Source organism: Vipera berus (assembly GCF_964194415.1).
Source record: "Vipera berus genome assembly, chromosome: 1".
In the NCBI taxonomy this organism is placed as follows: Eukaryota; Metazoa; Chordata; class Lepidosauria; order Squamata; family Viperidae; genus Vipera; species Vipera berus.
Genome location: NC_138202.1, coordinates 196,256,940 through 196,281,633, shown reverse-complemented (window position 1 = coordinate 196,281,633; position 24,694 = coordinate 196,256,940). Strand labels below are relative to the sequence as shown.

Here is a 24,694-nt window from a genome sequence, read left to right as displayed (position 1 = left end):
AAAACCATTAGATCTTTCCAAAGTGAAGAAGAGGTTTGTAACAGGAAAGAAAGGATTAGTTGCCATTGTCATTTACATACAAGGTTGTGAAGTGCATCATATAGGTACAGAGCCAAAAATGGGAGGAAATGACCAAATACCAGAACTGAGCAATTAGGGACTGATAAAATCCTATTGCCTCAATATATCTGAACTAAAGTAATCCATCCTCAAAGTAAGTAAGTACACAAAATACTGAAATGTTTTCAGATATTGTTAATCTTGTAATAATTGATTTATTACTAAATGTAGAGCCTATCTTTCTACTACAAGCATCTTTCAGTATATTAAAATGCAAACTGAAATTATGAATGAACATAAAAAGTAAGATAAATAGGAAACAAATAACCACCATTTAAAATCCCTTCAAACAAATACCTTAAAAGCCAAATTCCTGTTTGATTTTTTTTCTTTTGCTTACTAGTAGATAGACAGTACAGACACACAACCCAAAAGGGATGAGAAAGAAGTGTCTCTATTAACAATTTTAAAAATCTCACACGGTCATATAGGAAAATAGGGTTTTTAAGTAGCCTACGTCAAAGAAGCATCAGATTTTATAGATGGAATAGAATAGAGCTGGAAGGGACCTTGGAGGTCTTCTAGTCCAGCCCCCTGCTCAAGCAGGAGGACCTATACCATCTCAGACAAGTGACTGTCTAGCCTCTTCTTAAAAATCTCCAGTGATGGAGCGCCCATGATTTCTGGAGGCAAGCTGTTCCACTGGTTAATTGTCCTCACTGTTAGAAAATTTCTCCTTAATTCCAGGTTGCTTCTCACTTTGATCAGTTTCCAACCATTGTTTCATGTCCTTCCCTGTGGTGCTTTGGTGAATAACGTAACCCCTTCTTCTTGGTGGCAGCCCCTCAAATACTGGAATACTGCTATTATGTCTCCCCTATTTCTTCTTTTCTTTAAACTAGCCAAACCCAAGTCCTGCAGCCGTTCTTCATATGTTTTAGTCTCCAGGCCTTTATTCATCTTAGTTGCTCTTTTCTGATATTTTCCCAAACTCTCAACATCTTTTTTGTGATATAGTGACTAAAATTGGCTGCAGTATTCCAAGTGTGGTCTTACTAAGGTTTTATAAAGCGGTACCAATACTTTGCATGATCTTGATTCTATGCCTCTGTTTATACAACCCAGGATTGTATTAGCTTCTTTGGCTGCTGCTACACATCGCTGGCTCATAGTCAAGTGATCATCCACTAGGACTCCAAGGTCCCACTCACGGTTACTGTTTTTAAGCCAGGTCTCGCCCAATCTGTACCTTTGAGTTTTCCTGCCTAAATGTAAAACTTTGCTTTTCTCCACATTGAAAATCATTTTGTTGGAGAGGGCCCATTGTTCAAGTTTGTCAAGATCTTTTTGGACCCTGAGTTTGTCTTCTGGGGTGTTGGCTATTCCTGCCAGTTTGGTGTCGTCTGCAAATTTGATGAGTTCCCCTTCAATACTCTCATCTAAGTCATTGATGAAGATATTGCAGAGTACTGGGCCTAAGATGGAACCTTGTGGTACCCCACTGCTTACTTCTCTCCATGTGAATGTAGTGCCATTGAGGACTACTTGTTGAGTACGGTTTGCTAGCCAGCTACAGATCCATCTGGGGGTGATGCTGTCTATTCCACCTTTTTCTAGCTTACCAAGGAGTAGGTTGTCTACTTTATCAAATGCCTTACTGAAATCTAAATATACTATGTCCATAGCATTCTGCTGATCTAGTTTACTCACTTTATCAAAGAATGAAATAAGATTGGTTTGGCATGATCTGTTTTTAACAAACCCGTGCTGGCTACCAGATATAACTTTGTTTGCTTCTAGTTGTTCACAGATGTGTTTTTTGAATACCTTTTCTAGGATCTTCCTAGGTATTGATGTTAAACTGATTGTAATTTCCTGAGTCCCATTTTTTTCCCTTTCTTGAAGATGGGAACCACATCAGCCCTTTTCCAATCTTCGGGTACTTTCCCTGTGCTCCAGGATTTATGAAAGATGTGGTGCAGTGGTTCTGAGATAACATCTGCCACCTTCTTCAGAACTCTGGGATGTAATCTGTCGGGTCCCGGTGATTTATATTCGTCAAAGTCGGATAGGTGTTCTCTTACCATTTTCTTGCTTATTTTAATTTTTGTTTCTAGTTTGTCTTTTGCAGTGGTTTCTTTTGTATGTTGGGCTGTAGTTTCTTTTTGTGTGCAGACTGATGCAAAGTATGAGTTAAGCAGCTCTGCTTTCTCCCTGTTGCCTGTTATTTCCTTGCCATCTTCTCTCTTCAGTGGACCTACAGTTTCCTTTACTTTTTTCTTGTTGTTAATATGTTGGACTTTGAAAGGACCAATTGCCAGTGAAATTGTTGTAACCTAAGAGTCATGTTCTCTGATAAATAGCAGAATAGTCTGCTACCTGCCCTGTAACCTGCCCTTTGGCTGATCAATGATAGTTTTGCTTTCTCTGGATCAATATAGCTCTTGTTTGCTCTTGTCTAACCCCTTATCAACATCTGATAATTAAATTTAAAACTTTACTTAGTTTAGACTGCAAGGAACAGAATTAGATATCATTAACAATTGATTTTGAGGAACCCAGATGGACAATGCACATCTTGTATATGGGCTTCACCGTGATTTGTTAGGGGTATAATTAAAAGTTTGGGTTGTGAGCTATTTAAGCTTTAGCTTAGTTATTTAAAAGTCTGTTTATTCCTACTAAATGTGCCTGGCCCATAAAGAAAGCTATGGTTATTAAACTAATTCAGTAATTACCTACAAACAGTATGCATGCATGTATTTCTGAAATGCTACTCAATATATGCTACTCAAAGGGACGCGGTGGCTCAGTGGGTTAGGACGCTGAGCTTGTCGATCAGAAGGTCGGCAGTTTGGCGGGTCGAATCCCGAGTGCCGCATAACAGAGTGAGCGCCTGTTACTTGTCCCAGCTTCTGCCAACCTAGCAGTTGAAAGCACGTAAAAATGCAAGTAGAAAAATAGGGACCACTCCGGTGGGAAGGTAACAGCGTTCCGTGCGCCTTTGGTGTCTAGTCATGCCGGCCACATGACCACGGAGACATCCTTGGACAAGCGCTGGCTCTTCGGCTTTGAAATGGAGATGAGCACCGCCCCCTAGAGTCGGAAACGTCTAGCATGCATGTGCGGGGGAACCTTTACCTTTTATATGCTACTCAATTTCAGAAAGGCCCTGAATTGACTGCAAAAAGTAAAATTAAAATAAGTGGGGGAGGAAGAAAAGTAAACATTCAATATGAATGTTTACTTCCTAGTCACACACTGTCCTAGCAGCACACTCTAGATAGGGCTTGATAGCTTTCCTTAGTGCCAGCTAAATTGGTGCTGACCTGAAACGAATTCTTCCAAACAAGCAAAAGAGCAACAGTACTGTTGCTGTACTGTACTGTGACATTATTCTGTCCCTTAAAGTGCATATGATTCTGAAGCTAGTGCTTTTCCGGTAAAGAGTGAACAAATACAGGTAGTTCTTGACTTAACCATTTGTTCAATGACCATTCCAATTTACAAAAAAGTGATGTTTTTCATACAAGCTTTGCAGCATCCTCATGGTCATGTGATCAAAATTCTGGCATGCGTTTATGACAGTTGCCACATTTTGACAAGCAAAGTCAATGGAGAAGCCAAATTCACTTAATAAACATGTTACTAAGTTAACTGTAGTGATTTGCTTAAAACTCTGGCAAGAAAGGTTAGAAAATGGGCAAAACTCACTTAACTGTCTTGCTTAGCAACAGAAATTTTGGGCTCAGTTGTGGTTGTAAGTGCGAGGACTACCTGTACAAGATTTTTTTTTCTATTGATTTAGCATGACGGATTTTGGATTTTTCTGGATTTCAGGCCTAGTTTTTAGAAAATGTGGATATTGCAGTTCTTGATGTAATTTAATTTTTTTAGAACTGGTGCTTTTGAAAGAATTGTTTGGATGATTGTTTTTCTAATATGTGAACCAGCTATTATCTTGACAGATGCAGTGGCTTATTGAAGTTAATTATCCATAAGATTCTAAATTATTGCTGCACACAAATAGCTGTTAGCAATGAATAATTTAGTGTAGCTTCATTTTGCAGTACATTTCCGAGGCCCTTTTCTCTTGAAGGTAGTGAGGTGATGTCCAAACATTTATATTTATTATTCCATTTTGTATCTCCCTTGTTGGATCTTTGGTAAGAAAAGAATGAGGAAAGAGAATGAAAAAGTTGCAATATAAAGTATTTTATTTTACCAAATTCCTTCTGAGATTGTATTCTACCTGTCTTTTCCTGTCTTTTGATTTGCATCAAACGGAGCCACATCTGCTTGCATTATTGATTGGCTGGCAGAACTAGAGACTGACTGAAGGCAGTCTTCATCAGAGTATCTGTTCAAAGGCAATGTCCAAAGAAAGTCCACCGATCTTGTAGAGTCCAGGGGTCTTCAAACTCGGCCCTTTTATGACTCATGGACTTCAACTCCCAGAATTCCTCAGCCAGGCACACTGGCTGAGGAATTCTGGGAGTTGAAGTCCATGAGTCATAAAAGGGCTGAGTTTGAAGACCCCTGTTGTAGACTACGGGACAGACAGGATAGTTTTGAGATTAGGTCTGGGCACAGTCATAAATTACCCAAGCTCAGGTTCAGTTAATTAGAGAGGCTCTTGCAAAACTCCTATTTAGGAGGAAGATATTAGCCATGAGTACAACTTCACATGTGAGGAAGCCTTTGCTTGTTTATGCTACTTCTGCTGCTAATGGTGGATTCAGCCTGCACTTTGATTTGCGAGCCTTATGGTCAGCTTCAGATTTCTTAAGACAGAGGAGCTTCTCGGAGAAGTTCCACATTTTCTAAAGAGGAAATTTTCTAAAGAGTTCTTTCCCTCAGATCTCTTCTGCAAACGGAAGGGAAAGAAAGGTAACTAAAATGCAACCGAAGGGAATATAACTGGTGATAAGGAAGGGTATGAAACGATGGACCGAATTAAATTAGCAAAACAAAAAGATGCAAGTGGCGAAGTTCATTTAAAATAAAAAATAGGACTGAGGCTGGGAATAGAGTTTGAAGATGCTTTCAGGTAACTTGGAGAAAAAGATATTATTGGAGATTTAGGAAAGCACTCTTATCAGATTAATCCATCCCAACTATTCATTATCATTCCTTTTCTCTCTTTCCCACAGTCACTCGTAAAGCATTGCGGTGTATAGGTAGTCCTCGACTTAACAACCACAATTGAGCCCAAAATTTCTGTTGCTAAGTGGGATATTTGTTAAGTGAGTTTTGCCCCATTTTATGACCTTTCTTGCCACTGGTGTTAAGTGAATCACTGCAGTTTTTCAGTTAGTGACCTGGTTGTTAGGTGAACCTAGGCTTCCCTATTGCCTTGGCTTGTCAGAAGGTTGCCAAAGGGGATCACAGTTGTCATAAGTACATGCCAATTGCCAAATGTCCAAATTGTGATCACGTGCCCTTGGGATATTACAATGATCATAAGTGTGGAAAACAGTCATAAGTTACTTTTTCCAGTCTCTAAACGAATGGTTGTAAATCGAGGACTACCTCAACTGTATATGTCCTTTAGCATTTGGTTGAAGTAATAATTCGTTAATTAAGGTTTGGTTTAATTTTTTGTGAGGTATTGATAAAATGATGTAACATTTCATATAGTCATTGGTAACATGCAATTATTTTTAGTTACTCTTGCTGTAAATGTTTTCCACTTATAACTGCTATATATTTCATTATTCTCTTATAATGTTTGGACATGTTTAAATAAATATACATATATTTTAATCCAGTATTTATCCAGTAGTAATTTTATGCAATGGCCTCAAGCCACCGGTCTTCACCAGTGCCTCAATCAAAGAACAGTGATGCTTTCTTTAAAAAGGAAATGGATTCTTCCAAACGTTTTCGACCAGTGTGCACGCTACCGGATGTGTGCCCCAAGGAACCCACAGGTAGAAACACAAGTTTGGATGTTTAAACTGGGTTGCTTTGTTTGTTTGTTTGTTTGTTTGTTTTTCAAAAGGATAGTTGGATTATTTTTTCATTTATCAAATAGAGTGGTAGTATCTTAAGGAATAGCATATTAGAGATAGATGATAGATAGATAGATAGATAGATAGATAGATAGATAGATAGATAGATAGATAGATAGATAGATAGATAGATAGATTAGATGATAGATAGATAGATAGATAGATAGATAGATAGATAGATAGATGATAGATAGATAGATAGATAGATAGATAGATAGATAGATAGATAGATAGATATGAGCATCAGCAAAATATATTCTTAAGAATAATAGTTATCCGAGAACAATCAAATTATCCAGCTAATTGTCAGTGATAAAATTAAAAATTAAGCAGAGATGTGTTAAGAAGTAAGTTTTCAGAGCAACACTACTCAATTGTTGTGAATTAACATTCAAGAATAGATTTTGCCTGGCAATAGCTCTGAGTGGAAAGGAGTTTACAGAGAGACCTAGGTTTTTGATAATAAATGTCAATTCTTTTGGAGAATTTACCAATAACCTGACAAGAAATATCAGAATACCTAATACTTCAAACTGAATGGTTGGTAACATGTTCTGCATTCAGCTGAAGGGAATCATCTTTCAGAAACTCAGGTAGGATATCTGGCATAACAAGAGAGGTTGCAAAAGTACAAAATACACTAATTCAGAGGTTAAAACTCAAATCCAGATTGGTCAACTGAGTCAGTGTATTTGAATTCAATATCTGATGAGTGGTGAGAATAATTTTCTTGGTATAAAATAAATTATAGCTTTAGAACTATTTGGTATAGATTAAATGACATAAATTTCCAAGTTACCCAAAAACTTGAGGAATGCAGAATAATAGTGAAATATTGAAAATGTATGACTTGCCTAGTACTTTATAATAACTTACTCAAAAATTATATGCAAACATAACTGCTTTATTGACATAATAGTATATCACTTGTATATAATAATAAGAATATTCTAGATTCAGCCAATTTGAAATGAATGAAAATTGGAAGACAAGACAAATAATTTAAATATAAATTAAACAACCTTAGAATGTGTGTACAACTGTAACAGTCATTTTTACTGGCAAGAAATGGAGAGTAGACAAATCACTGTCCTATCTATATATAATTTGGCCTGGTAGAGATGGTAATTAACAACAACAGTTTTTACCAGTAGAAGAAAACATCATTTGCTAATCCTTAACTTTTGAAACTAAATGGAGGCAGCTTTCAAATGTATATGACAATACATAGGCCATTTTCAAAATACTCTCTTATTTCATAGGTAAATTAATAGAGTATTTTAAAGAGTAAATTAGTAAAGAGACGGGCTTTCTAAATCTTGCTTATTTATTTCTTGCTTTGGGCTTCAGTCCCATAAAAATTCTTAGAAACATTAATGTTATTAGAAAAATAAGTTTCCAAAGTATTGGCAGAAATACAACTTGCAATTGAGCCAGTAAATCAGGGTTTAGAAATTAACAAACATAACATTTTTGTACTATTATTTAAAAAGGTTTTTGGCAGGAATAGGTCCATCTTGATTCTGTGCTATCTGGGTAATGAATGGGGCAGAAATATTTCTTTCTTCTCTGCCAATGAACTCTGCTATTATTTGATATGGGAAATCAGCAAACTATAATGGCTTTGCTGTTGTAAAATATTGCAGTGGGTGCAGTTTTTTATTTTTAGGATTCACAAAGTATGTTTTTAATGATATCTCAGGTTACCTTCTGGATACAGACTTATTTGCCACATCATGGAGAGTATCAAAGTGTTCATGATTTTCTATTCTTCTATGAATACTAATAACATTCATAAAACCAAGAAGAATATGCTTACTCTTCTTGTTTCAAGAATGTAGTGAACCACTGTAAATTCAAATACCTATACATCCAGCTAATACATTATCTTCCTCTACTAATTGTTTAAATACTGGCTTGTATGATTTAATTGTACAATCAGCCTTTAGAATAATTGTAAGCTTATGGAAAACATTATTTTACTAGATCGTATTCCATGATTAGATTTTTTTTGTCTTGCAGGTGATCCTAGTAGCTTATGTGGCAGTCCATCTTTAGTTGTTGATCAACATCGATGGACTATTTATCATTCCAAAGTAAACCTCCCAGCAGCACTAAATGATCCTCGATTAACAAAAAGGGAATCTGATTTCTTTACAAAAACATGGGGACAGGATTTTGTGGACATTGAAATCGTGCCTTCACTCTACCTCCCACAAATCAACAAGGAACATTTTGTAACATACCAACGGGAAGTTGTTCAGGTAAAAATAAATTGCATGTCTGTACACTAAGCTTATCGACATTTGCTATTTGAATTTAATTATTACTAAACTTCAAATGGACTTCCTGGTATCTTCAAATTATCCAAATAATGTAGAACCATGAAAGGAGCCAACCTGCAAAGATGAATCCTTGTAATGATAGTAAATTTAGATTATAATATATAGATACCAAAAGTATCGATAACTGCTGACACAGTCTATGAATGGTTACAACTGGCACACATTTTAGTTGTGTAAAGGCCCTCCTAGCCACAGCTGCAACCTGATCTTCAAGCAGAAGGCCCAGTTGCCGTCTGGGGTAGTACAGCCCTTTCCAGAATAAGAGATGGGAAGTCCCCAGAACCACAGGGTCTTAGAGGCCAGAGCCATTCAATCTTCCTAGAATTAAATCGAAGCTGAACCTCTCCCACTGGATCAGCACTCATCAGAACTGGCTCCGGAAGAAGCGGGAGAACCAGAACAACACGGTGCCACCCTGCCCAATTTTTGAAGCAGTTCAAAAAGATTACCATGATCAATCCTATTGAAGGCTGCTGAAAGGTCAGAAAGAGCAATGATGGACACATTACCCCATCTTACTCCCACTAGAGATCATCTAGAAGTGTGATCAATGCTGTCTTAGTGCCATTCCCAAATCTGAATCCCAGTTGAAAGGGGTCCAGATAATATTCCAAAGTTCACTGGAGTTGCTGTGCTACCACCTTCTCTAAAATCTTCTCCAAAAGGGGAAGGTTAGACACTGGAAGAAATTGTCCAAACTAGTTGGGTCAAGCAATGACCCCTTGAGAAGGGAGCGACCATTGCTTGCTTCCTTAGGAGCCAGTAGCACCATCCCCTTTCTCAAAGAGGAATTTTCCAATGTGAATCCCAACCACATATTGCCTCTAGGTAGGCCTTAGCTAACCAGGAGGGATATGCATCTAAAACAGTGATACAACCTATATAGTAGTATGGTATCTACAGTATAATTAAGAATTAAAACCTTATTAATTACTATAAATCAATGATTTCAACAGTCACAAGGACCCTGCCCACTACCAGGACCAACAAGGTCAAATTCCTCCCAGATAATCAAGCCAGATTGAATTGCACCTAATTCATTGAATGAATTGGCTCTACTGCTTTGTAAATGATAAAATTAGAATGAGTAGTATGGAGATAATTTTAAAATCATTGGTTTATAGTAATTAATAAGATTTTAATTCTTAATTATACTGTAGATACCATACTACTATATAGCTTACACTCCATTTTGCCAGTGAATTTTTGACAAAGGTTTCTTCTTGGGTAAGGAACGTAACATATTAGAAAAATGTTCATCATTTTCATACCAAGCATTTTCTTTATCTGATTTCTTTTTTTAGAAAGAGAAGATTCATGAGAAATGTAAGAGTATTTGTCCTCCTAAAGATACTTTTGATAGGACATTGTTACATACTCATGGTAAGTTTCTGTTTTTATTTTTTTTTATCACTATCTGTCATATGTCAGATTTATTTAGAATAATATTTAATACATTTTAAATTTTAAAAATTAATGATTGCCTGCTTTTATTTTATAACAGAAAATCAATGAATGAAAAGAATTTTTTGAGGGTGTAGATAATTCAGATATCTTTATCTGTCATGTAAATTATTTTTTTTTTTATTTTTTTATTTTATTCCTAGATAAATCCAGGACAGATCTGGAACAAGTACCTAAGGTATGACTAAAATATTTCATAGTCATAAGAAAAATTGTGTGTATGGTAATACATTCTTTAACAGTTCTTTCATTTGGGGTGAGGGTGGGGGGGTTGCAGTGTTTAAGGCACCAGGCTAGGAAGAAAGCAAAGGCAAATCATTTCTGAAAATATTGCCAAGAAAACTGCAGGGACTTGTCCAGGCAGTCAGCAGGATTCCTGAGAACAAATACACATACTCTTTTTTACAAAGAAGTATGCAGTTTAGAAAGCTTAACACAGCTCTCTGCTGTTTTTATGTTTTTCTTCTTTTGTAAGTTTTTATTTTATTTATCTTTGTTGGACTAACATTTTAAAAAATGGTAAAAGAAATTCCAGACTTATATGTCTTCTTTTCCCTTCTTTTATTGTCTGCTCATCAGCTGTGGCATTAAAATTTAAAATTTCCTAATTTAGTTTACAACAAACTTACATCAACATTTTAACAATATTGTGCATTTCAGCCTTTATTTATTGCAAATTTCAAAGAAATGTTCATTTTAAAAATAGCCAAAACAATAATAGCAAACTTAGAACAGTTGGTGTGACGTGCTTAGAAAAAAAAAAGGTGGTAGATACTATTTTGGAGTTGGATTGAGGTAACTGGGTATGAATCTGAATTCAGCCTTTTTTGCTTCATGACCCGTTTCTCGAGCAATGCCATTTCGTATCCTGATTCCTGTGGTCATATACATTCTCTGGGTTGGTGTCCACCTGCATTGAACTAGATGGATTAGTTCACGCTGTATGTTTGTTTCCCTTAGATAATCTTTTATCTTTTCTCTGGGTTAATGTAATGTAATTTTGTGAGCCACCTTGAATTGCTGACTGAGGATATTATTCAGTGTCTTTATATGCATTGGGGAAAAAATGATTATTTATAGGACAGGATGAATAAGAATATTAAAGGTAACAAGATGATGATGATGATGATGTGCCATCAAGAGGTTTTTGACTGGTGATCACAAAGATGGATTTTCTCCATGACAATCTACCCTTTTATTTCAAGTCTCCCAATGGTGCACCCATCACCACTGTTAATGAATCTATCTGCCTCACTGCTGGTCGTTTTCTTCCTCACCTCTTATCAAGTTCACCGAGATTGTAGTTGAATATTTCATCCCCTCTCTATTTTAAAGGGCCGTTTCTGCTGATTCCTCAAGCAGTTCCCCCAATACTCATGTGGGGTGGCTATTAAAAAAAAAGTGTTTTGCTAGGGATTTTTAGGAAATGAATTGGAAATAAAACTGTCAGTATTGGGAAACTATGGTATATATAAATATTTGGTTCATGCAGCCATGTTTGCGATCCCAAGTACAGCTGTGGTTGTTTCACCTTGCATAACATATTTAGATTATGGATTCCCAAGCTTAGTATAGGTAGTAAGACAGTTGTTAAGTGAGTTTTGGCGCATTTTATAACTTTTCTTGCCACCATTCTTAAGGGAATCACTGCAGTTGTTAAGTTAGTTAACCCGGTTGTTAAGTGAATCTGGCTTTCCCACTAACTTTGTTTGTCAGAAGGTCGCAAAAGGTGATCACGTGTCCCCAGGACATTGCAGCCATCATAAATATGAACCAGTTGCCAAGTATCTAAATTGTAATCATGTGACCATGAGATGCTACAACAGTCGTAAGTGTGAAAAATGGTCATAAATCTTTTTTCAGTGCTGCTGTAACTTCAACCGTTCATTAAACAAATGGTTGTAAGTTGAGGACTACCTATTTGCTGTCTGTATATTTGAAAAGAGGAAAGCAAGTAGTGATGAGCAACCAAAGTTATATTGCTTGCTTTATGAGCTACATGCATTTTTCTCAAAGAAGAAATATTAATGTTAATTACTCATATGTGCAGCAACTTTAACATTGGCAAATGCACTACTTTACACAAATAACAGAATTTTACTTCCCCTCCACTTCCTCATCATCTGATAAAGAATTTGAAACAATAGTATATAATATGCTGATTCACTTCTGAATCTTGTTTGCAACTTGGCATATGTACAAAAGATGCATGTTTTTTTAAAAAAATGCTTTAAAAGGACAGGAGTCACAGTTATATCTGGTGGCAAAATACTCAGCCATTAAGTATTGTTGAATCAAAAAGAGATAAAAAGCTAAATGAAAAGACCTATTGTGTGCACAGCAGCAAAAGCAAGGAAAAAGAGAAACACCAGCGAAAAGAAAAGTAATAATAATAATATAATAATAATAATAATAATAATAATAATAATAATAAGAAGAAGAAGAAGAAGAAGAAGAAGAAGAAGAAGAAGAAGAAGTAGAAGAAGAAGAAGAAGAAGAAGAAGAAGAAGAAGAAGAAGTAGTAGTTGGAAGGGACCTTGGAGGTCATCTAGTGCAACCCCCTGCTCAGGCAGGAAACCCTATACCATTTCAGACAAGTGGCTGGCCAATCTCTTATTAAAAACCTCCAGTGTTGGAGCATTCACCACTTCTGGAGGCAGGTTGTTCCACTGGTTAATTGTTCTGTCAGGAAGTTTCTCCTTAGTTCTAGGTTGCTTCTCTCCTTGACTACCGTATATACTTGAGTATAAGCCGAATTTTTCAGCCCACTTTTTGGGCTGAAAAATTCCACTTCGGCTTATACTCCAGTCAACAAAAAAACTTACCGAGGACTTGTGCGCGGCCGAGGCTTTGGTGCTACTTTCAGAGCCTTCTCCGCTAATCAGCTGTCTGCCCATCAGCTGTCCATAGGGATGCTGCAAAGCTCTCCTTCTCTAGGCCTTGGACTCCCTCCTGGCTGAAGAGTAGATGAACCAAGCCAGCAAGGAGACAAAATGTTTCTGCAGCTGTTTTTCCTCTGAAGTTTTTTTTTGTTTTTTTTTTAAAGTAATCTCCGAAGGTTATGCCAGAAAATGGAGGACGCTGGGTCTTTGCAAGCTTTAGCTGTCCGCCTGGCTGCCTGAAGGCCGCCCTTTTCAGGCAGTCTGACAGACAGCTAAAACTTGCAAAGACCCAGCGTCCTCCATTTTCTGGCACAACTTTTAGGTCTTTGCAAGCTTTAGCTGTCCGCCTGGCTGCCTGAAGGCCGCCCTTTTCAGGCAGTCTGACAGACAGCTAAAACTTGCAAAGACCCAGCGTCCTCCATTTTCTGGCACAACTTTTAGGGATTTATTATTATTATTCCTACTACTACTATTACTACTACTACTACTTCAGGAGTAAAAAGTTGCAGAAAAAAATTCTCTCCTTACTAGCTTAGTTCCTCTACTCTTCCATCTGGAGCCAAGGTAAGATTTTAAAAAGGGATATTGGTTGGAAGGCAGAGGGAGAGTTTAGTTTTAGCATCTAAAGAAAGGGGGGGGGGAAATCAGCGAGTACATCCCAACCAGCTTTTTATGTTTTTGTTATTGAAGAAATATGGGGGAGGGGGAGGGGTTCTGGGGTGGGTTGGGGAGGGGATAATATTGTAACTTCAATAAAAATTTTCAATAAAAAAAAAGAAATATGGCTTTCTGGGGGAAGGTGGGGAGGGCGTTAAGGAAGGAAAGGGTTTTTGGAAGCTCGTCCTGAAGCTGCCTTTTGTGCAAGGGGCCTTTTCTCAAAGCCTAGAGAGGCAGCTTTGTTGCCTCCCCGTAGACAGCTGATGGGCGAACACCAAAAGCTCCAAAAGGCTAGGGAACTAGTCCCAGAACAAAACGGAGACCTGCCTGGCGGCAGAGGCTTGCAGAGCGCGGATCCAGCCTCCGAGGCATGCAGAACGGCGGATCGGCTTATACTCGAGTCAACAACTTTTCCCAGTTTTTGGGGGTGAAATTGGGGGTCTCGGCTTATACTCGAGTCGGCTTATACTCAAGTATATACGGTAGTTTCCATCCGTTGCTTCTTGTCCTGCTTTCAGGTGCTTTGGAGAATAGTTTGACTCCCTCTTCTTTGTGGCAGCCCCTGAGATATTGGAACACTGCTATCATGTCACCCCTCACCCTTCTCTTCATTAAACTACACATACCCAATTCCAGCAACCGTTCCCTATGTTTTAGCCTCCAGTCCCCCAATCATCTTTGTTGCTCTTCTCTGTACTCTTTCTAGAGTCTCGACATCTTTTTTACATCGTGGTGACCAAAACTGGATGCAGTATTCCAGGTGTGGCCTTACCAAGGCATTGTAAAGTGGTATTAGTACTTCACGCGATCTTGATTCTATCCCTATGTTAATGCAGTCTAGCACTGTGTTGGCTTTTTTGGCAGCTGCAGCACACTGCTGGCTCATATTTAAGTGATTGTCCACTAGGACTCCGAGATCTCCCTCACAGTTGCTACTATTGAGCAAGGTACCCCCTATACTATACCTGTGCATTTGATTTTTCCTGCCTAAATGTAGAACCTTACTTTTTTCACAATTGAATTTCATTTTGTTAGATAGTGCCCAGTGTTCGAGTCGGTCCAGATCCTCCTGTATCTTAAGCCTATCTTCTGGAGTATTGGCTATTCCTGCCAGCTTGGTGTCGTCTGCAAATTTGATGAGTTCCCCACCTATCCCCTCATCCAAATCGTTGATGAAGATGTTGAAGAGCACTGGGCCCAGAACAGAGCCCTGGGGCACCCCACTACACACTTCCTTCCATGTAGATGCAGTTCCATTGAAGACCACACGCTGAGTACGGCCTGTCAGCCAGCTACGAATCCATCTGGTGGTGATGCTATCTAACCCACATTTTTCTATCTTATCAAGTAGTAGGTTGTGATCTATTTTATCAAATGCCTTACTGAAGTCCAAGTAAATTATATCTACAGCATTCCTCTGGTCTGCTAGTTTTGTCACTTGGTCAAAGAATGCAATAAGGTTTGTCTGGCATGATCTGTTTTTGACAAACCCATGTTGGCTTTTAGTGATAACTTTGTTCGCATCAAGGTGTTCACTGATTTGTTGTTTGATTATCTTTTCCAGAATCTTCCCAGGTATTGAGGTCAGGCTGATAGGTCTGTAGTTTCCTGGATCTATTTTTTCCCCTTTTTTGAAGATGGGAATTACATCAGCTTTCTTCCAGTCCTCTGGTAGTTCCCCAGTGCTCCAGGATCTTTGAAAAATATAGTTCAGTGGTTCTGAGATCACGTCTGCCAGTTCCTTGAGAACCTTGGGGTGTAATCCGTCTGGTCCTGGTGATTTGAACTCCTCTAGGCTGGACAGGTGCTCACTTGCCATTTTCTTGCCTATCTTAACTTGCGTTTCTATTCTGATTTTTATGGCACTGGTTTTGGTAGGTTGGACTGTTTTTTCCCTTTGTGTAAAGACAGATGCAAAAAACGAGTTAAATAGTTCTGCTTTCTCTCTGTTGCTTGTCACCTTCTTGCCACTTTCCTCCACTAATGGACCAATCATTTCCTTAACTTTTTTCTTGTTTCTTGTATGTTGAAAGAAGCTTTTTTTGTTATTTTTGACTTTGGTTGCAAGCCTTAGTTCATTTTGAGCCTTAGCTTCCCTCACTTCATCTTTGCAGGCACGGGCTGTTTGCTGATATTCTGCCTTAGTTATGTGCCCCTCTTTCCACTTCTTCTACTTGTCCTTTTTATCTTTCAGTTTATCAGAGAGTTCTTTATGCAGCCATGCTGGTTTCTTTTGAAAGCTGTTATTTTTCTTCTTTGTTGGTATTGTGCTAAACTGGGCCTTTATTATCTCACTTTTCAAAATTTCCCAAGCTTCTTGAGTTGTTTTCCCCTTTAGGATTCTCATTCATGGAATTCTTCCCAAGGTCTCTCTAAGTTTATTGAAATTAGCTCTTTTAAAGTCCAAGACTCTAGTTTGGCTGTATTCTATTGCTTGTGCTTCCATAATGTTGAATTCCAATATTGCATGATCACTTCCCCCCAAGGTTCCTGTGGCTTCGACACTTTCTATCATTTCATCTCTGTTAGTGAGAATTAAATCCAATATGGCTAATCCCCTAGTTCCCTTCTCTACTTTTTGGGAGAGAAAGTTGTCTGCTAGGTTTGTCAGGAATCTGTTAGATCTTCCACTTGGTGCAGAATTTGTCTCCCAGTTGATATCAGGGTAATTAAAGTCCCCCATTACTATTGTGATGCACTTCCTACATAACTTAGTTAACTGACTAGCAAAAAGTTCATCTATTTCCTCTGCTTGGTTGGGCGTCCTATAGTATACACCTATGGCAATGTCATTTTTCCCCCTTTTATATTGACCCAAATACATTCAAGTTTACAGTTTTCATCACTGTTGTGCTCTATTTCTGTAGAGATAAAGTTATTTCTTATATATAGAGCAACTCCACCTCCTCTTTTGTTTAGTCTGTTTCTTTTAAATAATTTAAATCCCTCTAGCTGTGTGTTCCATTTGTGGGTTTCGTCCCACCATGTTTCCGTAATGGCAACAATATCATATCCGCCCTCATTTACCTGAATTTCTAGTTCACCCTGCTTACTGTTCATACTCAGCGCATTGGTGTACAGACATTTGAGTCCTTTATGACTGACCCTGTGTTTACTTGCTACATAACTTGTGTGGTGCCTAAGTTCCCCTATTTTCTTAGATTGCCGTAAAAAGTAAAAAGAGTTTTTAAATAAAAATAACAATAAGAAAAACAATCTTGCAAAAATAAGAATGGCAGTTAAAAGGAATCTGAAGCTGCCATAAAATGGCCTAAAAGGATTCGGGTGTTCTTTCCTCAGATGCTATAGCTGATGGGAACAAAGAAACAGTGTTAAGGTCACATTAAGGACAGAGTGAGTAGCAAGCTAGTTAAGTATCCATTTTTAAAGCATGCAAGACACAGGAACTGAGAGGAAGATGAAACTGATACAATCTGGAAAATAGGTGTTTTGAGTGTAACTGATGGGGTTTTGTTATTGGAACTTGCCATTGTTGGAGCTGACACCACCACTGTTCAGGGGAGTACTACAATTATGAATGAATTGGCTGGCAAATTGGTAGAAGAAGAAGTAGCGGGGTAACAGACAGGAGAGGTTAGTAATGGCATTATCCAGTTGGAATATTGCCTAAGAATGAGCCCTGTTGCCTGATTTCAATGCCGCCATTACTGTAAGTTTGAATGGTTTAATGAAAGGATTATGCAAAGAGAAAAATGGTTGGAGTGATTCTCAAGAGACTGATGAAGATATAGCAATATCAGATGGGAGATCTTGTGACGAGTATACTGGACTAAAGTTGTACTTCTATCATTCCTAACGTTAAGGGGGCCAGTTGTGCCCAATTTATCCCATTGGGATCCTACCAACTGACTACTGGGCGTAGGGATACAGGCAATCATGCCATTACATTTACAAGACCTACCTTGGGTGAGAAGTGAGATGGATTGGATATCCCTAACTGAAGTGGGTGAAAGGTTAAGTGCAGGGTTTCAACCCTGAGACATTAGTGGGAATATATTGGGAAGGAAGGTTCTCAGTTGATTTATTGGTGGTTTAATATGTATGAAAATTTGAGTAAGTTACTAGAATTTGTGACCAGCTGCATGATTGTTTCCAAATAGGCTGATTACTGGATGTGTGTATTGCATCTTTTTGGGAAATAAGAGCATTTAAATGGATGCTAGTGAAAGAAGACTAGTGAGAGACAACAGAGTGGATTGGGGGTGGGTGTTATATCTCTGTACTGTTTGGTTCAGGGAAATATGGGTATGCTGTTCCAGGAGAAGAGAGGCATCTAATTTAATGGAATTCTCTACTTCTAACTCAACAAGCTCATGCTGGGGGCCAGGTACTCAGATTGCTGGGCAGTGGCCTCAGGGTGTTGGTGGTAAATGCCACAACTGTCTGTAATAAAAACTCTCATTCACAGTTTGCTGGTGGACAAACAGGCAGATCTGACATACTTTACTAGGCAAGGGTGACAACGTCATTCTCTCTGAAATCAGACTTGCCAGATTTTAGTTCCTTCAGCCTTGTGCTATAGCCAGGGAGGTGGAAAGAGGTAGGGATACTCTTTCCGTGATTATGGAAACTGTTCTCGAGATATTAGAGTGTGAGAGCAAATTGTAAAGATAAGCTAGAGATCCTACTTGTGTACTGTCTGCCCTGTTCCCCAGTGAGATACTTCCCTGGGCTCCTGAATCTGTTCCGGGTTGGTGATGGATAGACACACCTCTTTGTGTTGGGGACCTTCAAACTCAATGGCTTCGGAGCTAGGATCAGATAAAGCCCAGGAATTCATTATCTCCATGGTGACCATGGATTTGTCTCAGGTAATCTCTGCTAATACATCCTGGAGATGTTATGTAATGTGGAGATGGAAATATTTCTATCTCACATAACTCCTTTGCCGTGTTTAGATCATGCTTGACCCAGATTAAATTGACTGCTACCTCTGATTTTTACAGGATGGGGCTTATTCAAATGAACATAACTAAAAAGTAGTTCTAACCAAAAGCATAGGTATGCGCTCCTATTCAGACCTACACTTGACAGTAATGGAGGGCAATTCTAGTGATCTTTTTAGGATGACTAAATCCCCTATTAAGGAAAAAGTCAACATGAGGTATTTCTGGCAGAAATAGTGGATCATGCGGTAAGTTACATGGTTTTTTTTTAGTCCTTGACTGTTTTAGTATTTGGCGCCTCTTCCAGAACGAATTAGCAATGAGGACTGAGGCACCACTGTATTTCCTTTTGGGGGTAACTCAGTGCTCTGGAAGAGTTTTCCTTAAGGGCAGCCTGGTGCATTCAGGGATATATTAAAGATGTTTCAACCTATTTGGATCCCTCATTTTTGTTTTCTTTTTTTCTTATTTTACCATTAAGATTTTTTTTACAAACGAAACCAAAATGATATTTAGGTCACTATGGATTTTTAAATTGGTTTTCTAAAGTATCAGCCACCAAGATTCAGATGATTGCAGCAGAACAGAAATAAATACATTATGGTATAATTGATTGGTTGGTTTAAATTCTAAATATTTTATACCCAGCATGAACAGTGACACTCCTGAACAAAACTGATAAGTAAATAATATAATTATAATGTCTGAATTATTAGTATCAATTATTATTAGTAGTAGTATGCAGTGAATATGAGATGTGGGTTTCCCCCCCAGATTTTTATGAAACCAGATTTTGCCTTGGATGATCCCTTAACATTTAATGCAGTATTACCTTGGTCTCATTTTAATACTGCTTCTGGGAAAGGAAACCGTGATACAGCTTCCTCCAAGCTACTTCAAGAAAAGGTAAACAATATGCATATTTTCACCACAGTGATTAAAAATTCAAGTATTTTCTTGAATTGCCATGTTTTGTTTTGTTTAAAAACAAATGAAGGGTAAGATATATATACATATACATACCACGTTTGACTATTTCATTTTCCAACTAGCCTTCATTTTAATAGCATCCCTTAAGAAAGCTTCCTATGCAAATTCTAAATATGTTTTGACAAAACTCAGTCAGAAATCGTGTCAGGTTTGTGTGCTTGCAACTAACAGCATTTCTGCCAGTTTCTACATTGTTCTAGTGTTTTTCCAGCCTTTAAACTAGTTTAGAGGGGAAAGAATTTGTGGGTCAGAAAAATTGGGGGAAATGCATCTCTGGTACATTCACAGAGTAACTTCTATTAGATCGCAGAGACTTCCAAAAAGGAAAGAATATTTTTTTTCTCTGAAGAATGGCAGCAATTCAAAAATATGAACTGTTTCTCAGTTTTATATTGGAAACCTTTTGATTTTGACCATATACTCGTTTTTGCTAATCTTCAGTACTAAATAAGGGGTCTGTTTTACAGGTAATAATTTGTAAAAGAAAAAAACTTGTATGAAGTATTTTAGAATGCAGTTTCTTGAATGAAGCACACTGAATGAATTTGCTGGCATTTTAATAATGACTTTTGTAGATAGATCAAATCCAACATGATTTTTCTTTATTTCTTAAGCTTAGTCACTATCTGGATATTGTGGAAGTAAATATTGCTCATCAGATCTCTCTCCGATCAGAAGCGTTTTTTCATGCAATGACCTCTCAGCATGAACTGCAAGACTACCTCAAGAAAACGTCCCAGGCTGTAAAAATGCTTCGAGATAAGATAGGCCAAATAGACAAAGTCATGTGTGAAGGATCTCTTAAAGTATTAAGTTTATCACTGAGTAAAAATAACTGCATAAAAGCATATAATAAGCTGAAGTTGATGGCAACTGTACACCAAACACAGCCTACAGTACAGTTATTGTTGTCCACTTCTGAATTTGTTGGAGCATTAGACTTAATTGCAACCACACAGGAAGTGCTACAGCAGGAACTTCAGGGCATACACAGTTTCCGGTAGGTAATGTTTGAGATTTCATTAGATATGCATAATCATATAATCATTATTTAACTTATTTTAAGCTGCTGTTCATTCTCAGTGCGTGTTTCCTGGATCACAGCCAAATTGACATAGTTTTCAAGTAGTAGTTTGGAGAGATGTTCACATTTTGATCTACTACTGCCTTCGATGTTAAGTTGGCATATACATATTGAACTTCCAATATTCCAAATCATTTTAGTATTGGTATTTGTTATTTCTGTTATTTCTGCTATTTTTTAGTCCTTAAAAGGACTGTGGAGTTGTGTGTGAAGCCAGGAGATCCTCGCGGATGTCTGGCTACCAGTCCGTCTGTTGATGTTCAACTCAACCATACGATGAGATTAATTACTGGGTGCATAAAATCTACACCTATTCACTGGCTACCAGTTCTTAGCCACATAGCTCCCCCGCACTTACGATGACAAGAAGCTCTCATTCGGGAGTATAGTAAGATCCTGCTAAACTCCTCTCTACCCATTCATGCCTATACCTCAGATCTCTTAAGATGTCGATTAAAGTCAAGAAATCCACCACTCCTCACAGCGCTTAAGCTGCTGGCCGAACATCAGAGCACGATACAAAAGTGGATGGAAGCATGGAGTAGCTATACCTCCCAAGATATTTCTGAGCATATTAATCCTAATAGTATACCTCCAGGATTTAATCTACCCCGACACATATGGGTGACATACAATAGAATTAGAACGACTCATGGGGTGTGTGCCGATTCTCTGTATAAATGGGGAAAGACACCTTCAGCACAATGTGATTGCGGGGCTCCCCGACAGACTATCCAACATAGTGAGGGAATGCACTAATAGAAGATACCCAGGAGATTTTAAGGACTTCCTCTGCGTAACAACGGCAGCTACTGACTGGATCTCCAAACTCGACATTAAACTCTGAAATGTTATTTCTCTTTTCCTCTTAGGTTTTATAATTGCTTCTTTTTTTAAAAAAAATTTGTTTTAACTGTTCTAACTTGTAAATATGAAGTGCTTTTAATTCTGTGTGTGACCAGCCATACGCTAAATAAATAAATAAATTAACTTATTTTACATGTAGATAGCCAAGTAATTTTTATACTTAATCGTTTAACTGTTTTTGAAGGAAGAGGGAATATCAAATTTATATAGCCACCCATCTAACTTGGGCAGCGTACCACAATCACATAAAGCTTATTTAACATTCAGTTATGAATTTGCCATATGCAAAGCAATGGCTTACACTTTTCAACTGCAGAAACCAAAAAGCGGGGGTTGTTCATAAGAAATATAAAAAAGATGGGTTTTAAATGAGTTATAAGGGTTCTGTTGTTTTTAATGCTTTTAAATTATTTTATTGCTATGCTTTTGGTTATTTTGTTGTACTGTTTTGCTTATTTTTAACTTTATATGCTGCTTAGAGTCACATGAATATGATATGGGCAGCTATACAGTATAAAGTTACCAAATAAATAAATAAAAGAGTGTTTCTTAAACTATAAGAATATTGATAGAGCAGACTGCCATCCTGATTAGAACAGTGGTTATTCAGATATTTCCAGGGACTTGTAAACAAGACAATGCAAGCAATCCATTTCTTACCAGTTTGTTCTCACTTTAATTGAAATTTCTTTTCAGTTCATGTCAAAGTAGAATGTCTTTGTTTAAATGGAACTGTAATATACTCCGAAAAGAAATTATTAGTATGATAGTAATACATTCCCATGTTTCTCAATATTAACTTTATTTCTTCTAAACCTTTTTTCTTGATTTTTTTAAAAAAAATCCTACACAGACATCTTGGATCACAGCTTTGTGAATTAGAAAAACTGATAGATAAAATGATGATTGCAGAGTTCTCTTCTTATTCGCACAATGATTTAAGTCGACCTCTGGAGGAAGAATGTCAAATTTTAGCAGAGGTACAATGTTCAGTTTTGAATAAATTTACAGTTGCTTTCAGGACACAATCTGAAATCCATAGCCAGAAATGCTATTTATTTTTTCTTTTCATTAAAGTAATCCACACCAGTATATTTTGAATTGTATTCAGTGATTTATAAGCATTCATTTTGATCCCAATTTGCATTTGTACATCTTTTCTTTTCTGTACTCCATTTGGGAAGGACATGAGCATGGTCAAGTTCAACATGAGAGAGCAGTATGAGCTAATGCTCTTCTTGGCTACACTAGGAAAAGAAGATGCATGGATTCCTCATTATTTTCTCCTCTACACTAGCTCAGTTACTAATTGGTATTATCCAATGAGGAAGTAAGACTGTGTTATAACTTATAAAATCTAACATTATATATATGGAGATTATATAGATAATCTAACTATTAAGGATAGTGGAGTCATTTATATATTTCATATGTGCAATGCTCTTGTATCAGAATAATTCATTTAATGTTAATATTTCTTTTATTATATCAAAATATATGCTTATCCTTTTTTCGGTTTGCATTCGCAGTCATGGTAACTGTCTTAACTTTCGCCAGTATATACACAATTACAGTGCGTTCACTTTTGTCAGTTTTGTAATGCTGCAGCCTGATTCTCCAGTTGTTGATTATTTTTTTTTTGCATTAATCTACACTCCGTACCCCATAATGTCAGAGTGAAAATGGAATTTTAGGAATGTCGGTCAATTTATTAAAAAGAAAAAACTGAAATATCACATTGACATTAAGTATTTAGACCCTTTACAACAACACTTGAAAGATAGCTCAAGTGTTCCCATTTCTGTTGATCATTGCTGACATGTTTCTACGCCTTCACTGGAGTCGACCTGGGGTAAATTAAATTGATTGGTCATGATTTGGAAAGGCATACACCTCTCTATAGAAGGCCTCACAGCTGACTGCATACTGTAGCAGGGCAAAAACCATGAGGACAATGGATCTGCCTGCAGAGGTCAGAGACAGGATTATTGCAACGCACAGATCTGGGGAAGGCTACAGTAAAATGTCTGCTGCACTGAAGGTTCCTAAGAGCACAGTGCCTCCATAGTGCTCAAATGGAAGAAGTTTGGCACAACCAGGACTCTTCCAAGAGCTGGTCACCCTGCTAAACTGAGCAATCAGAGGAGAAGAGTCTTAGGGTCTTAGTAAGAGAGGTGACCAAGAACCCGATGGTCATTCTGACTGAGCTCCAGAGATCCTGTGTGGGGATGGGACAGAGTTCCAGAAGAACAACCATCTCTACAGCCCTCCACCAATCTGGGCTTTATGGCAGAGTAGGTAGATGGAAACACACGAAAGCCTGCTTGGAGTTTGCAAAAAAGCACCTGAAAGACTCTCAGACTATAAGGAATAAAATTCTCTGGTCTGATGAAAGCAAGATTAAACTGTTTGGCCTCAGTTCTAAATATTATGTCTGGAGGAAGCCAGGCACTACTCATCACCTGCCCAATATCATCTCAACAGTGAAATGTGGTGGCAGCATTATGCTGTGGGGGTGTTTTTCAGCACCAGGAACTGGGAGACTGGTCAGGGATTAGGGAAAGCTGAATGGAGCAAAGTACAGGAATATCCTCAATGAAAACCTGTTCCAGGACCTCAAACTGGGCCGAAAGTTCACTGTCCAACATGACAACATTCCCAAGCACACAGCTAAGACAACACAGGAGTGGCTTAAGGACACCTCTGTGAATGTTCTAGAGTGGCCCGGCCAGAGCCTTGACTTGAACTCTATTGAACATCTCTGGAGGGTCCTGAAAATGGCTGTCCACCAACGGTCGCCCTGCAGCTTGGCTCAGTTTGTGAGGATTTGCAAAGAAGAATGGCAGAAAATCCCCCAATCCACGTGTGCAAAGCTTGTGCGTCATACCCCTGCTTCAACAAAGTACTGAGTGAAGGGTGTGAATAAAGTAAAGGTAAAGGTTCCCCTGCACATGCGTGCTAGTCGTTTCCAACTCTAGGGACCGGTGCTCATCTCCGTTTCAAAGCCGAAGAGCCAGCGCTTGTCCGAGGACGTCTCCGTGGTCATGTGGCCGGCATGACTAGACGCCAAAGGCGCACGGAACGCTGTTACCTTCCCACCGTAGTGGTTCCTATTTTTCTACTTGCATTTTTACGTGCTTTCGAACTGCTAGGTTGGCAGAAGCTGGGACGAGTAACAGGCGCTCACTCTGTTACGCGGCACTCGGGATTCGACCCGCCAAACTGCCGACCTTCTGATCAACAAGCTCAGCGTCCTAACTCACTGAGCCACCGCGTCCCCTGGAAGGGTGTGAATACTTAACGCCAAAGTGATATTTCAGTTTTTTCTTTTTAATAAATGTCCAAACATTTCTAAGTTTCTGTTTTCGCATTGTCATTATGGGATACTGAGTGTAGATCAATGAGGAAAAAAATGAATTTCAAC

At 38.1% G+C, this 24,694-nt stretch overlaps 1 protein-coding gene across 1 annotated transcript in view; it reads left to right on the top strand.

The window, feature by feature from the left end:
• The window catches only part of VPS54 (VPS54 subunit of GARP complex), a 52,354-nt gene that overhangs the window by 5,122 nt on the left and 22,538 nt on the right, over nt 1-24,694 (top strand). The window contains exons 3-9 of the mRNA XM_081344261.1: nt 5,832-5,993; nt 8,097-8,338; nt 9,724-9,802; nt 10,027-10,061; nt 19,104-19,235; nt 19,934-20,319; nt 22,124-22,250. Of these exons, the coding sequence (XP_081200387.1) occupies nt 5,858-5,993; nt 8,097-8,338; nt 9,724-9,802; nt 10,027-10,061; nt 19,104-19,235; nt 19,934-20,319; nt 22,124-22,250 (1,137 nt within the window). The 5' untranslated portion in view covers nt 5,832-5,857. The remainder of the gene's footprint in view (nt 1-5,831; nt 5,994-8,096; nt 8,339-9,723; nt 9,803-10,026; nt 10,062-19,103; nt 19,236-19,933; nt 20,320-22,123; nt 22,251-24,694) is intronic.